Source organism: Carassius auratus, chromosome 7 (genome assembly GCF_003368295.1).
Source record: "Carassius auratus strain Wakin chromosome 7, ASM336829v1, whole genome shotgun sequence".
Lineage (NCBI taxonomy): Eukaryota > Metazoa > Chordata > Actinopteri > Cypriniformes > Cyprinidae > Carassius > Carassius auratus.
In genome coordinates, this window is record NC_039249.1 from 14188898 (window position 1) to 14201049 (window position 12152).

Sequence of the window (12152 nt, forward strand, 5' to 3'; positions counted from 1 at the left end):
TGAAGGAAATGTAAGCTGTTTGTTGTACCCATTCATTTATTTTACTCTATTTACAAAATACAAAACGGGAACCTATGACACTCCATCCTTTCCCCAATCCAGAGCTTTCATGAACTCCTCTTCAGTGAAGGACAACAGCTTGGCCGCTTCAAAATGCATCTTTCAAAATAAAGCCATGAACATAAAATGCTTTAAAATAGTGCAATTAGTGAGTTCAATATCATAGTACTGTAATTGGAAATGACAGATTCAAGTAATTGTGAAGAAACTGATTTCTTACCTTCTGTCGCTTTAAAATATCTATTAGCTTAAGTTGCTTTTTAAAACCCACAATGAGCTCAGCCTTCTGTCGTTCCAGTTTTCTGTTATCAGTTTGTAATGTTTCGATCTTTTGTTGCTCCTGACTGGTCAAATCCTTAGGTCGGATAAAAAAACAGAAGAGAAATGTGAAATGAACAAAAAATAATTCAATCTAAATCTGAAAAAAATCTGGAGTGTGCACAAAAAACTTCACTTGGTTTCTATTTGAGATGACTTTACCTTACTGCTTTGTTTGAGTTTGTTGAGTTGTGTTTTAGTCCTCTCAACCTCCTCCAGAGCTCTATTCAACCGCACCTCTGTTGCACTGTGGGTACTGGCTGCCTGCTTGTGGGTCCTCTTCATGCTTTCCATCTCCTAGAGTGTACAGACACAGGAAAAAACATTATGCAGATTGTGTGTTCAGATGTAGACGTTTCAATTCAAAATTGTGCAGTTTGTTCAAAAAGTTTAATCTTTAAAGCAGCAATTAATGCTTTTAACCTAAAATAAGTCTAAAGTGAGAAGACAGTGAATATTTTTTTCCCACAATATATCCCATTCTGTAATTATTTTTTTCTTTTTATCCGACTCTACCATTGTTCTCTATCCTTAATTAGTTTCCATGTCCCAATCAAAAGGGGAAGGGAGAGTTCCAAAGATATCTGTCCCAGAAGCCCAAGTGCAGTGTTCTCTGGTCTCTGAGCAGCTGTGGTGTAGTCTCACTTTACACACAGAGGACTAATCAGGTTAAAGGGCCCATGCCAAAAATTCCAAGGCTCTAGATCCTGGCACAACTGTAATTAACAGGAATTATGGTCTATATATACACTATACATTTCCTATAGGAAATGAGTAAAGGTTTATGATCAAAGGAACATTTTTTTCAGATAAGTAACAGTTGTACTGTCATGAGGTCACTTTTTTCATTGGATTGTGAGACAAACTTTATAAATAATATTTTGCCAACAGTTCAAGTACCTTTTGCAATGCTGCCACTTGCTGTTGCAGACCTTCAGATTTCCGACTTGATTCTTCAGCTAAAGCTCTTTGTTTCTCAATTTGAGTCTGCTGGATATTTGTAGTCCTCTGCAATCTTGCCTTTTCCTCCTCCGAGTCCTTCAGTTTATTGTTTAAAGTGCTGTTTTCATCATCCTTCAAGATCACCAAAAGACATTTTGAGCAAGAGTGATTTTAACTGACTGAATAGATGAACTAACCTTAACACATCTCAAACTTCTTACCTTCTTGTTGCATTCATATGCAAGTCTGTTCAATTCTTCCTGCATTACTCGAAGTTTAGCCTTCAAAAATCTGATTTGAGCTTCTGTAATTACACAAAATAAATGTACAAGCAATTATGCAAATAGTATAACAGTGCAGCCGATTCAATATATTAGTGTATTTGTCCTTTTTAACCCACCTGCACCCATCTCATCTCCAGCACTGGGCATGATGTCATCCTGCGAGTGTTCCTCAGTGAGATCATCACTAACTTTGCCTTCAATTATGCTGATTGTTTTAGCAAGTGAGAAATCCCCAAAGTCTTCAGGAATAGCAACATCATCAACCACAGTCTGTGGTGCTTTTCTATAGTTGGAAGAAACCGTTTGTGGCGGTGGAAAAATGCTACCCAAACATGTTCATCGCAAATATATAAACATAACAAATAAAGGCCAAACTTCATCCAGATCTCATAAGATTTGATCACACCTTACATTAATTAGTTTATTATTATTATAGTATGTACACATTTCTTTTAATAAAAGTTCTGAGAATACACTTACTGGGAATTCTTTCTGTTTCCTGATCCTGGCTTGTTTGGCTTTGAAGATTTTGCGGAGTAGTTCTTGTTTCTTATGATCTACATAACACAGCAGAAATGTTTCTGTAACTAATAGGGTCTTGTACATTTCCATTGATTCATATGATATTTGTTTGATTTGTTAAACAAGTAATTGTGTGCACATCCCACCATCTGGCAGGTGCAAGATGAAAGAAACTACTAAAGTGAAAAAAATGTAATGTCCGCAACACTGCTGGTGACGTACGACGCTGCTGACGTGTTTTCTGGTGCGCCAAATACAAAAGATAGCAAGTCAGCAGCGTCGTACATCAAGTCACAGCAGTCGCACTCACAACAGACACGGAAGAGAAGACAATGCTAAATAAAGTCTTTATTTTTGGACCAAAATTTATTTTTGATGCTTCAACAAATTCTAACTGACCCTCTGATGTCACATGGACTACTATGATAATGTTTTTCTTACCTTTCTGGACATGGACAGTATACCGTTCACACAGCTTCAATAGAGGGACAGAAAGCTCTCGGACTAAATCTTAAATATCTTAAACTGTGTTCTGAAGATGAACGGAGGTCTTAAGGTTTTGGAACAACATGAGGGTGAGTTATTAATGACCTCATTTTCATTTTTGGATGAATTAACCCTTTAAGACCAAGCAGGGTCGAAACTTTGCCTTTTATTAAATATGAGCAGTGTTGGGGACATTACATTTTTTCACATTTATTTGAGTTGTACCATTGCAGTGGGCTGCTTAGACGTGGATTCTCTTTTTGTCTCTGCCTTCCTGTTGAGACAGACAAAGTGTTATGCTGGCAGACAGCAAAAGATGTCGCTAATGCTCATATCAAACAGTGTGATGACCAATACCTAGAAACTTCAAAATCAAAGTCAGTATCAATGGAGATGTGGGAGGAGACTGGTTTGGAGAGCACCTCATTTTGATCCCTCTGAAACAATATTATCAAAAACAAACAGTGTTTGCATCTGGGTTTGTTGCGTAAACAGACACATATCACATTCTATAAACTATACAAATAAAAGTTAGTCTAAAAACACAGCTCAAGTTCTCTCAAATGTTTCTTGTCAGAATCAAATTTGTTGTTTTTCTAGTCTTACCATAACTTTCTCTGCTTCCCGAACAAGTTCTGCTGTTTTTGCTTCTAGCTCTGCATTGAGACGCCTGAGGAGCATCAGAATTGCAAGAGATTAACGTTGGATATTAAACATACTGCCATGTGATCTTCAATCCTAAATTCTTTATAGCACCTGTTATGCAGTCAATTGATAAAAGCTACATACAGAGCAGCGTAGATAAACTAATGTGCATTTAAGTAATAAATGCATAAATACTTGTATTCTTCTTCTCTGGCTAGGAGGTCCGTGTGTGGAGGTTTCTTTAAAGGAGCGGAGGAAGACCTGCTCTGAGCTCTGGGTCTTGAAGGCCTTTCTAAGCGAGACGTTTGAGGCTTTTTTAACTGTTTGGAAAGAAAGTACAAGTATTATAGCAGTTATTAATCCTCCTCTGTCCCCTTACTTTCTTTCCCATTTCTTACGCATTTTGATAATTTAAGACAGCTATTGCTCCGTTAGGGATATTACATTTTATGTCTCATTCCGAACGAGCAACGAAAGAACTGTCTATACTGAGATTTAACTATAATTATTTGATTTAACACACAGAAGAGTCCTTTAGGTGAAATTGTAATTAATAGGATATAACCTGAAGAGTTTTATTTCGTCAGACTTACAGCAGGTAGCGCGTGTCTGGGTGTGATGTCTGCCATGTTTGTTTGTTAGTGGAGAGACGCCGTTGCTAAGCAACAAGGACACGTTCATGTCACATGGAGATCAGTGAGGCGATTGTACCATAGACTGTATAAAACAGGAGTGTACATAACATGGATGATTGTACGTATACACACAGTGTTTATATTTATATTATATATATATATATATATATATAAACAAAACGAGAATGCAAGTGTTATAGGATCTTATTTATAATACCAGGAATCAGGGTCAAGTGTTTTTTATAAATAAAAAGAAAAAAACAAATAGATACAATAGAATTGGAATAGAGTGCTAGAGTTAGAGGGCCAAATTAATTTATCAATTAATTTTACTACTTTTATTATTTTCATTAATTTTTAACTAATTTAAGTTAAAGCAAATCAAAGGCAAAATCAGTATGTTGTGTATTTTTGTGTATTTGTATTTTGTTTTATTAACTCTTAAATGTGTCAAGGGCATTCCAGCACAACCTCCCAGATGGACACTAAACGTAAATAAAAATAAATAAGAAAAAAAAAAACACAGACGATTGAATATGGTGTGAATCTTGTAAAACAATGAGAATTATATTATCAATCCTTACTGACAACCAGTTATGCCTCAGACATGAGTGACTGATTATACTGTTGAACTACGTGAACTCGCTGCAGCTCCCTCGTGTGGGTCTGCGCTGCTGCGCAGTGCGCATGCGCGGTCCCGCAGCATCAGTTCCCCAGCGGTCGCCAGAGAGCGAGAGGAGGTAGTGTCTGACTCTGAACCTGCAGCAGCCCCAAGTGTTTCCCTGCTCCTGGTGCACGCGCGGGGCTAGTGACTTAAACTGAAACCGCGAGCCATGAATTACCAACGCGATCTATTAGAGTCGAGTCCGATTTGTCCGTGAAGTCAACAGGCGGTGATCGTGATGTACTATTTACGGAGGAAAGCTGTATTCTCCAGGTTCAGGTTAAGGCCTACTTGTTAGATCCCCATCCTCGTCTCAACAGAGTTGCATCGCGATGGCTGATGACCAGCAGCAGCCTGGAGCTGGAGCTGGAGCAGGAGCTTTACCTTCCGCGGTTCAAGGACTGCAGGGAGCTGAAGCCAATGCGTTGCAGCTAAAAATAAAGAGCTCGATCTGGTAAGCACTGTGCGATATATTGCCCTGTAATTGAGTGCTGCTGGATATGTGTGGGTTAATGGAAGTGAAGGCTCTCCATCTTAATTAACTCTATTGTAGATGGTCCTTCGTTTCCACCTGACAGTGTGTCACTATTAGTGTAACTTAATGTATTCAACTAATTTCACAGTTCTTTTCATTATTATAACAACGGTAAGTCAACTTATTAAAGTTGTTTGCTTTGGTCACCGACATTTTGGGCTGACCAGATTATGCATGTTAAAGTCTGAGGTGGGTAACTCGCCCTGATTGTCATTGATAGAGTAGTCGTTTTTTTATATATATAGAGCTGCTTTTGTCTTCTTATGAAAGTGTACAGAAAGTGAAATGTCTGTCTTGGATTTCGTGAAAGAAAGATTTCCCGCGACCACGCGTTCGCTACAGATTTAGTGGGCACGCGCTTACGGTGGTAAACAAGTCGCGTGCAGCAGCCGGGTACAGCGTTTAAACGGCCAGTGTGCAAAAGTATGCCTATGCTGATCTTCTTCATCTTTTGGGTTGTTTTGCGGCTATCCAAATCGTGTTTTAATTAATCGGGAAGCACTTAGTTACTGCTATTAATGACGAAGACGTCGTGAAGCATGCAGCCATGGCTCATGATGTTTACAGCATAGCAGCGCATGCGTTAGACCTGCATTTGTATTACTAAATAAATATTGTGAAGACAATGTATAGCTTCTGTGTGCATGGTCACTCAAACTAGTCTTGGGTCAGTAGTTTTACCTGGAATTGATCATTGTTGGTGCACATTGCTTGTGGCAGCAAAAATAAAAAACGCTGACGCGATTATTTTGCAGCCTCCGTCCCCCCTCACCACCACCCTTGTTTTTGCATGTTGAGACATGCTCTCAACGACATGCATCTGCAGCAGCGCATGTACTGTACTTCCAGTATGGGACGTAAATTAGTTTAGCCTCACGTGTTTACTCTCTCGCTATATATATATATATATATATATATATATATATATATATATATATATATATATATATATGGACACACATACATAAATACATACGTGCAGTTGCATACATATATGGTAGCATTTATTATGGGCGTTTCTGCTGAGCATTTGTAATCATAAAGGCCCAGTTGTTTTCATAACACACAAGAAATTTGTATTCAAAACTTCAGTTTCAAAGGTCTCCCAAGGTCAGGGAAAAAAATTGAAATATTAGTGAAAATCAAAGTATTTTAAAATGTTTAGCGAGCTACAAAGTACAGCATGTGTCCTTATCCAGTTCTTATGAGGAGCTAGAAAAAGATTATTCAAATAAATTTGTAGAAAGATGTAGGGATCCTTTTTGTAGCATATTCCTCATTACTATGTCTTTTTTTATTGAATTATCTATAAATTAGGGGTGCACCGATAAAGATCCAATCATTAATGCGCATAACGTCAGTAAATCCGGTTCTCTGGTAAATTCCATCAGGTGTGTGATTTAACATAGAGCAGCTGTTAACTAACTAGCTGCGCAAATAAACGCTGAACTTGGATTTGCGCAGCTAGTCAGTTAACAGCGGCTCTTGTAGTAACAGCTGGGCTGCGTTCAGCCCCGACAAAACGTTGCACAACGTTTTTTAAACAGAAACGGTGATGCGTTGAACACAGTTCTGATGACGCAAGAGTTCCAACTATGGCAGCTGAGAAGGCCATTCTTTGTGAAAAATTTTCGGAGCCATCTATTTAGCCTCACATACTGACATTATTTGTAGTTCATACGGTTTTAATACCCTGTATTTTCTTTCTCATTTTTAGGAAAAGTACTTAATTACCATTGTTTATTTCTTTACCAAATGTCATACACTTGTAATGAAGCTAAAAATATAAACGACTACATCATTATGTTGATATCCTATATTTTTACAATAAAACTTACGACAAACATTTCTTCTAATATCCTCAGTTGTTGCGTATACCGAACTGCAACGAACACATTTGTACATTATTTTCCTTGAAACCATTGTGCGAGTTCACTTTAATACCGCGTACTTTATATAAATGTAGCTGATGATTGGACTGCAGTTCTGACACACCCACCGACACACCCACCAAACAAGAGAAAACTCATCTCAAACCCCGTTGCACACCGGTGCACGCCGTTTCCAGGAAACATGACGTTCAACCCGGAAACCGTAGCAAAACGTTGCGCACTGTTTTGAACTTGAACATGCCCCTGCTCTATGTGAAATCACGCACCTGATGGAATTTACCGCTAAATAGAGAACAGGCTTTACTGAGATGCTCATTAATGATCGGCCGAACTTTATCGTGCACCCCTACTATAAATCAGTTCATACAGCTAATCAGTGGAGTGATGAAACCATGTTGACATTTTGACTTTAAATGTAAATTCCTGGGAAGCTTTAAGTAGATTGTTTTAGGATGACAAATACATAACAGTTAATCCAGTCACTGAGTTACAGTTTACGTTTTGAATGCAGTTTTGTCTCATATAGCTGCTCTTAATGGGCTACAGTAGACTGTTCAGTGGTACTATTGGAATAGATTCTTGTATACAAAATTGATAGTTATTTTGCTAGTTAATTGGAGTTAAACAAAACCCACACACAATATGTTTCCTGGACCTGGCCTTTACAGAGAAAAAAAAAAGTTTTTTGATAATCCATTTCACTCTTTAGGTTGGCTTTTTAGCAGTAAAATAATTATTTTACTTTGATCTGTATAACAGTGGATTTGATAATTACCGGTTTACTTGTCTAATCACAACATTGGCATACCAATACCGTTTTTTCACATGTTGTGATTGTTATTATTGATTTAAGTTGCTGTATTTGTCTCCTTTGTGAATTTGACTAATGTCTGACATTTTAACTTGAAGTTGTGCATCATTCACACTCAAATTCTGCTGTTTATTATAGCTCTAAGTACTATTGAATGGATTGACCATTTGAGCAGACACGCATATAATGAGTAGACTTCTCAGCCTGTGCTACTTGCCCTTCACTCTGAGGAGAGCTCTAAAGGTTAGGTCTGTCGATATGATAGCTGATACCCCCATCTGCATTTGGCATGCTGGTTGGCACATGGGATGGTCTCTGTGGAAAAGAACCGGGTATTTGGCGCTGGTGCTGGCAAACCCTGTGGAAAAGAGATTGTGATTTGCCAGTAGTAAAGTTTGTCACTAATGGGAATATCTTGTCATTTATACATTGATGTTGGAAATGATTAATGCATAAATACTGCTTACTGAATCAATAGCTACTGAAATGAAGGTAGACGACAAATCACTAGAATCTCGCCTGTTACTAATGGGGGAAATAATTTAGATTTAACAACAGACCAGCAGAGGGGGTTGTTTTGGAATGAGCTGTGATTCAATATTGTGATTTAGCGCTTTGAGCTTATTTTCAGGGTTCATTTGGTTTGTGCAAAATCTGTCAGGTTTATTTTAGATTATCAACAGACCTTAAATTGACTAGCCTGAGTTCGGACGGGGGTGAATTTGGTGCCTTATTTTTACATGGATGTTCATGTGTATGGACTTGCACGTCAGTGTGAATCTTTGTTCATCTACTTATGAAAGGAAATTGGATGAAATTGGGAGGAGGGGAAGAGATCCAGACACAATGGTGGTAATCACCTTCAAAGAGGAATGAAAATGAGCCACAGCACCGCTGGCAAGGAGCCCAGCGGTTTTTACCAAACTGCAGTCTCTGAGAACGGCTCACAATGGCTGCTTTGGTGCTGTTAGACGGGTCTGTTTAGGTTTAGCCTACATCTAGGCCAATGCTGCTCAAACAATAAAAAGATCTATGTCTGTGATTTTGCTGCACAAACATTCTATTAGGTCTGCAAATTACCCAATGAAGTTTACAGTTTTCCTGTTTGAGAAGACATTCAGCAAACTAGTAATCATAGCATGGATCATAGCATTTCCTCTCTGTATTTCTTCGAGTTACTTAGAATGTGTAAGGTTTTGCAAGTAGCCTATTTTTTAATTTGCACACAGGTAAAAAAAAATTAGGCATTTATATATTTTTTTCAAGAAAACAACACTTTTATTCAGCAAGGGTGCATTAAATTGTTCAGAACTGGCAGCAAGGTCATTTATAATATTACTAAAAATTTATATTTCTACGCTGTTCTTTTGAACTTTCTTTTCATCAAAGAATCTGTCTTGAGTCAAAAAAATAAAATCATTGGGAAAAAAAAAATTTCCACAAAAATATTACGATCAAAATAACATGAAATAAGTAATATTTCTCGGGCACGAAAATATCATATAAGGATAATTTCTGAAGGATCATGTGACAATGAAGACTAGAACAATGTCTGCTGACAATTCACAGGAATAAATGACATTCTAAAATATATTCATATAGAAACAATATTTTTAATTGTAATAATATTTCACAATATCATTGTTTTTATTGCATGTTTGAGCAAATACATACAGCCTGGGTGAGCTTAAAATCCCAAGCCTCAGAAGTTGAGCTATATAACATAATGTTGTGTAGTTTCTTAAAGGTAGCCACCCACGAAACTTGACAAAACGACACCAAACCTTAAACCTAAATTAAATTAATCCTTTGGGAACCGCAGCCTTTTCAAGATATCAGTAATTTAGCAGCCATGTGTGTGAGACCTTAGATGACCTCTCCGCTCACAGCGGTCTGGGAAGCCAGACAGTTCCTGTTAGAGGAGCAACTGGAAGGTTGCCTGCCATGCTCATGTTTTCTGCTATTAGCAGCACTCTAAGTGCTAATGGCTTTAGCATGCTGCCAGTGATACCCGTTTGTACTTATATATTATATATATACCAAATATTTGGATGTGTAAAATAAAGGAGAGGCTAAGTAAATATCACTTTACCAGTTATTTATCCTTAATTTAATTATATTATACCTGTATTATACACATAAATTACTCCCGTTTAAGTGTAGCATGGTTGTGTGCTCAGTACTGATGGCTTGAGTTGTGTTTGTTAGTTGTGTGTGTTAGTGCACACATGAGGTTATGAGATACGGCATGGTAGTAGATGAGTTCAGCAGGTTCAGTGGAGTTTTCTGTCTGTCGGTGAGAGAGAGAGAGAGCTTTCTCATCCTCAATCTCTCTCTCACATACACACACACACACACACACACAGACACACAAATATCACACATGTAGGTCATGCTGACCAGCAGTAGTGTTAGTCTCTGTTTTGAAGTCTGGCTGTTCTCAAGTCAGCTCTCTGCTCATGTGGAATTAGCCGTGAAGCTCACATGCCTCTGCCCTCTTCCCGGGACAGTCTTATTGAGAGCAAAAGGTAGAGACGTCCACAGCCATCTCTTCCAACCAGTGACACAGTGACCTCTCACCTTCCACCCCCACCCTCACCCCTCTCTCTCTCTCTCTCTCTCAGGCAGTTGTTTACGTTTCTGTTATGATCGGAGCACATGCGGCCAGCTGGAGGAGGGGATCTTAGGGGGAGGGGCAGTGACCGACAGGATAAAAGTCTGTGGCTTAAATCAGGACACTGTTTACAGGAAAAAACAAACCTTAAAGGGATAGTTCAACCAAAAATGAAAATTATGTAATTAATGACTCACCCTCATGTCGTTCCAAACCCGTAAGACCTCCATTTATCTTTGGAACACAGTTTAAGATATCTTAGATTTAGTCAGAGAGCTCTCAGTCCCTCCATTGAAGCTGTGTGTACGGTATACTGTCCATGTCCAGAAAGGTAAGAAAAACATCATCAAAGTAGTCCATGTGACATCAGAGGGTCAGTTAGAATTTTTTTAAGCAATCGAAAATACATTTTGGTCCAAAATTAGCAAAAACTACGACTTTATTCAGTCTTGTCTGCATATGAGACAAAACACTACAGTTTTGTGATTTCTGGTTTGCGAACGAATCACTCGATGTAACCGGATCTTTTTGAACCTGTTCACCAAATGAACCATGCTATTCCGTACATTCATAGGTTGTGTACATATTTTATGTCTTGCCAAACTGTGATTTATCTGACAGAAACGGTTCTTGACTCGAGAACGAGTCAATCATTTCAATGGCTCTCGGACTGAATCTAAAATATCTTAAACTGTGTTCCGAAGATGAACGGAGGTCTTACGGGCTTGGAATGACATGAGTGTCATTAATGACATAATTTTCATTTTTCGTGGAACTAACCCTTTAAATGACTTGATTTTAAGTTGTGTTTGGTTGTAAATACATGTATATGTATTGTATTTGCTTTTTGTAGCTGTATGTAAAATAATAGTTTGTTGTTAATACAGAGTGATGATTGAATGGGATAAAAGTGGTGGTATAGTCAATCCACGTTGCCATTAAGAGCCTGTTGACCCCTCACACCTCCCTCTCTGGTCCCAAATTCAAGTGCAAGGGATATGCACACATGCTGAAAAATCACACCAAATATTTATCATGAAAAAAGTAATAAAGACATGTATATTAAACTTAAATTCTCTATCATTAATGGCACTTAAAGGGATAGTTCATCCAAAAATGTAAATTCTGTCATCATTTACTCATCCTCATGTTGTTCCCATAGACTGTATAAAAACATGGACGTAGTGTCCGTGACGTCACCCGTAGGCTCTTGAAGAGGAGTTTTTGAAGCCTAAAGTGTGCAGAGCGAGCCGTCGCCATCTTGGCAGCGCGTCACCGCGCGACTCTCCCAGACAATCGAAAATGGGCAAAAGGGCGGGAACTGGTTGCTGAAGCCACGCCCACCTAGCGCGACGGCTGTGACAGCAGTGGCAATTCACCTGTCACTCAAGTGGCCACGCCCTTAATTATGCAGAACTTTAAGGCTTAATATAGTTTAAACGGATGAGTTATAAAAAAAATTCACCCCCCTCACAGTTGTCATGAAGGGCAAAATTAGCTATATAGACCAAAATCATTTTTTGCACCAGGCTGAAAACATTTTTTTTTCTGCTGTAAAGTTGGGCATTTTAATATGGGGAGTCTATGGGATTGACTCTCTTTTCCAGCCAGCCTCAAGCAGCCAGTCGATGAATTGCAGTTTTAGACACTTCCTTATTAGAGCGGGAGGTTGCCGGTCGGTTGTTCCAAACCTGAATGAGTTGCTTTATAATGTTGAACATAGAAGATATTTTGAAGATTGCTG

The 12152-nt window shown here is 38.4% G+C and overlaps 2 protein-coding genes across 3 annotated transcripts in view; one reads left to right on the plus strand and one right to left on the minus strand.

The window, feature by feature from the left end:
• Nucleotides 1-5954, minus strand: tex9 (testis expressed 9). 2 transcript variants are annotated; one of them, XM_026267543.1, is made up of 12 exons: nt 5773-5954; nt 3453-3577; nt 3219-3282; nt 2970-3049; nt 2838-2886; nt 2085-2161; nt 1721-1887; nt 1542-1624; nt 1279-1452; nt 541-675; nt 281-415; nt 1-159 (listed from the first exon to the last, which is right to left on the minus strand). In XM_026267543.1, the coding sequence occupies exons 1-12, from the start codon at nt 5797-5799 to the stop codon at nt 73-75; spliced, it is 1203 nt and encodes a 400-aa protein (XP_026123328.1). In that variant the 5' UTR covers nt 5800-5954; the 3' UTR covers nt 1-72. The 2 variants fall into 2 exon arrangements, with proteins under 2 accessions (XP_026123328.1, XP_026123327.1); XM_026267542.1 differs by lacking the exon at nt 5773-5954 and adding an exon at nt 3851-3912.
• Nucleotides 4597-12152, plus strand: part of LOC113106020 (DNA-binding protein RFX7-like) — a 26783-nt gene continuing 19227 nt past the window's right edge. The window contains exon 1 of the mRNA XM_026267530.1: nt 4597-5010. Coding sequence (XP_026123315.1) covers nt 4889-5010 — 122 coding nt within the window. The 5' untranslated portion in view covers nt 4597-4888. The remainder of the gene's footprint in view (nt 5011-12152) is intronic.

Bases quoted from the DNA above. Each gene is read 5' to 3' on its own strand.
- tex9 (XM_026267542.1), bottom strand. From the start codon at position 3,886: ATGGCAGACATCACACCCAGACACGCGCTACCTGCT. The intron at 2,887-2,969 runs GTATTGGTCATC...CTGTCTCAACAG, and splicing joins TTTGATTTTGAAGTTTCTAG to GAAGGCAGAGACAAAAAGAG. The intron at 1,453-1,541 runs GTAAGAAGTTTG...GTGATCTTGAAG, and splicing joins CATATGAATGCAACAAGAAG to GATGATGAAAACAGCACTTT.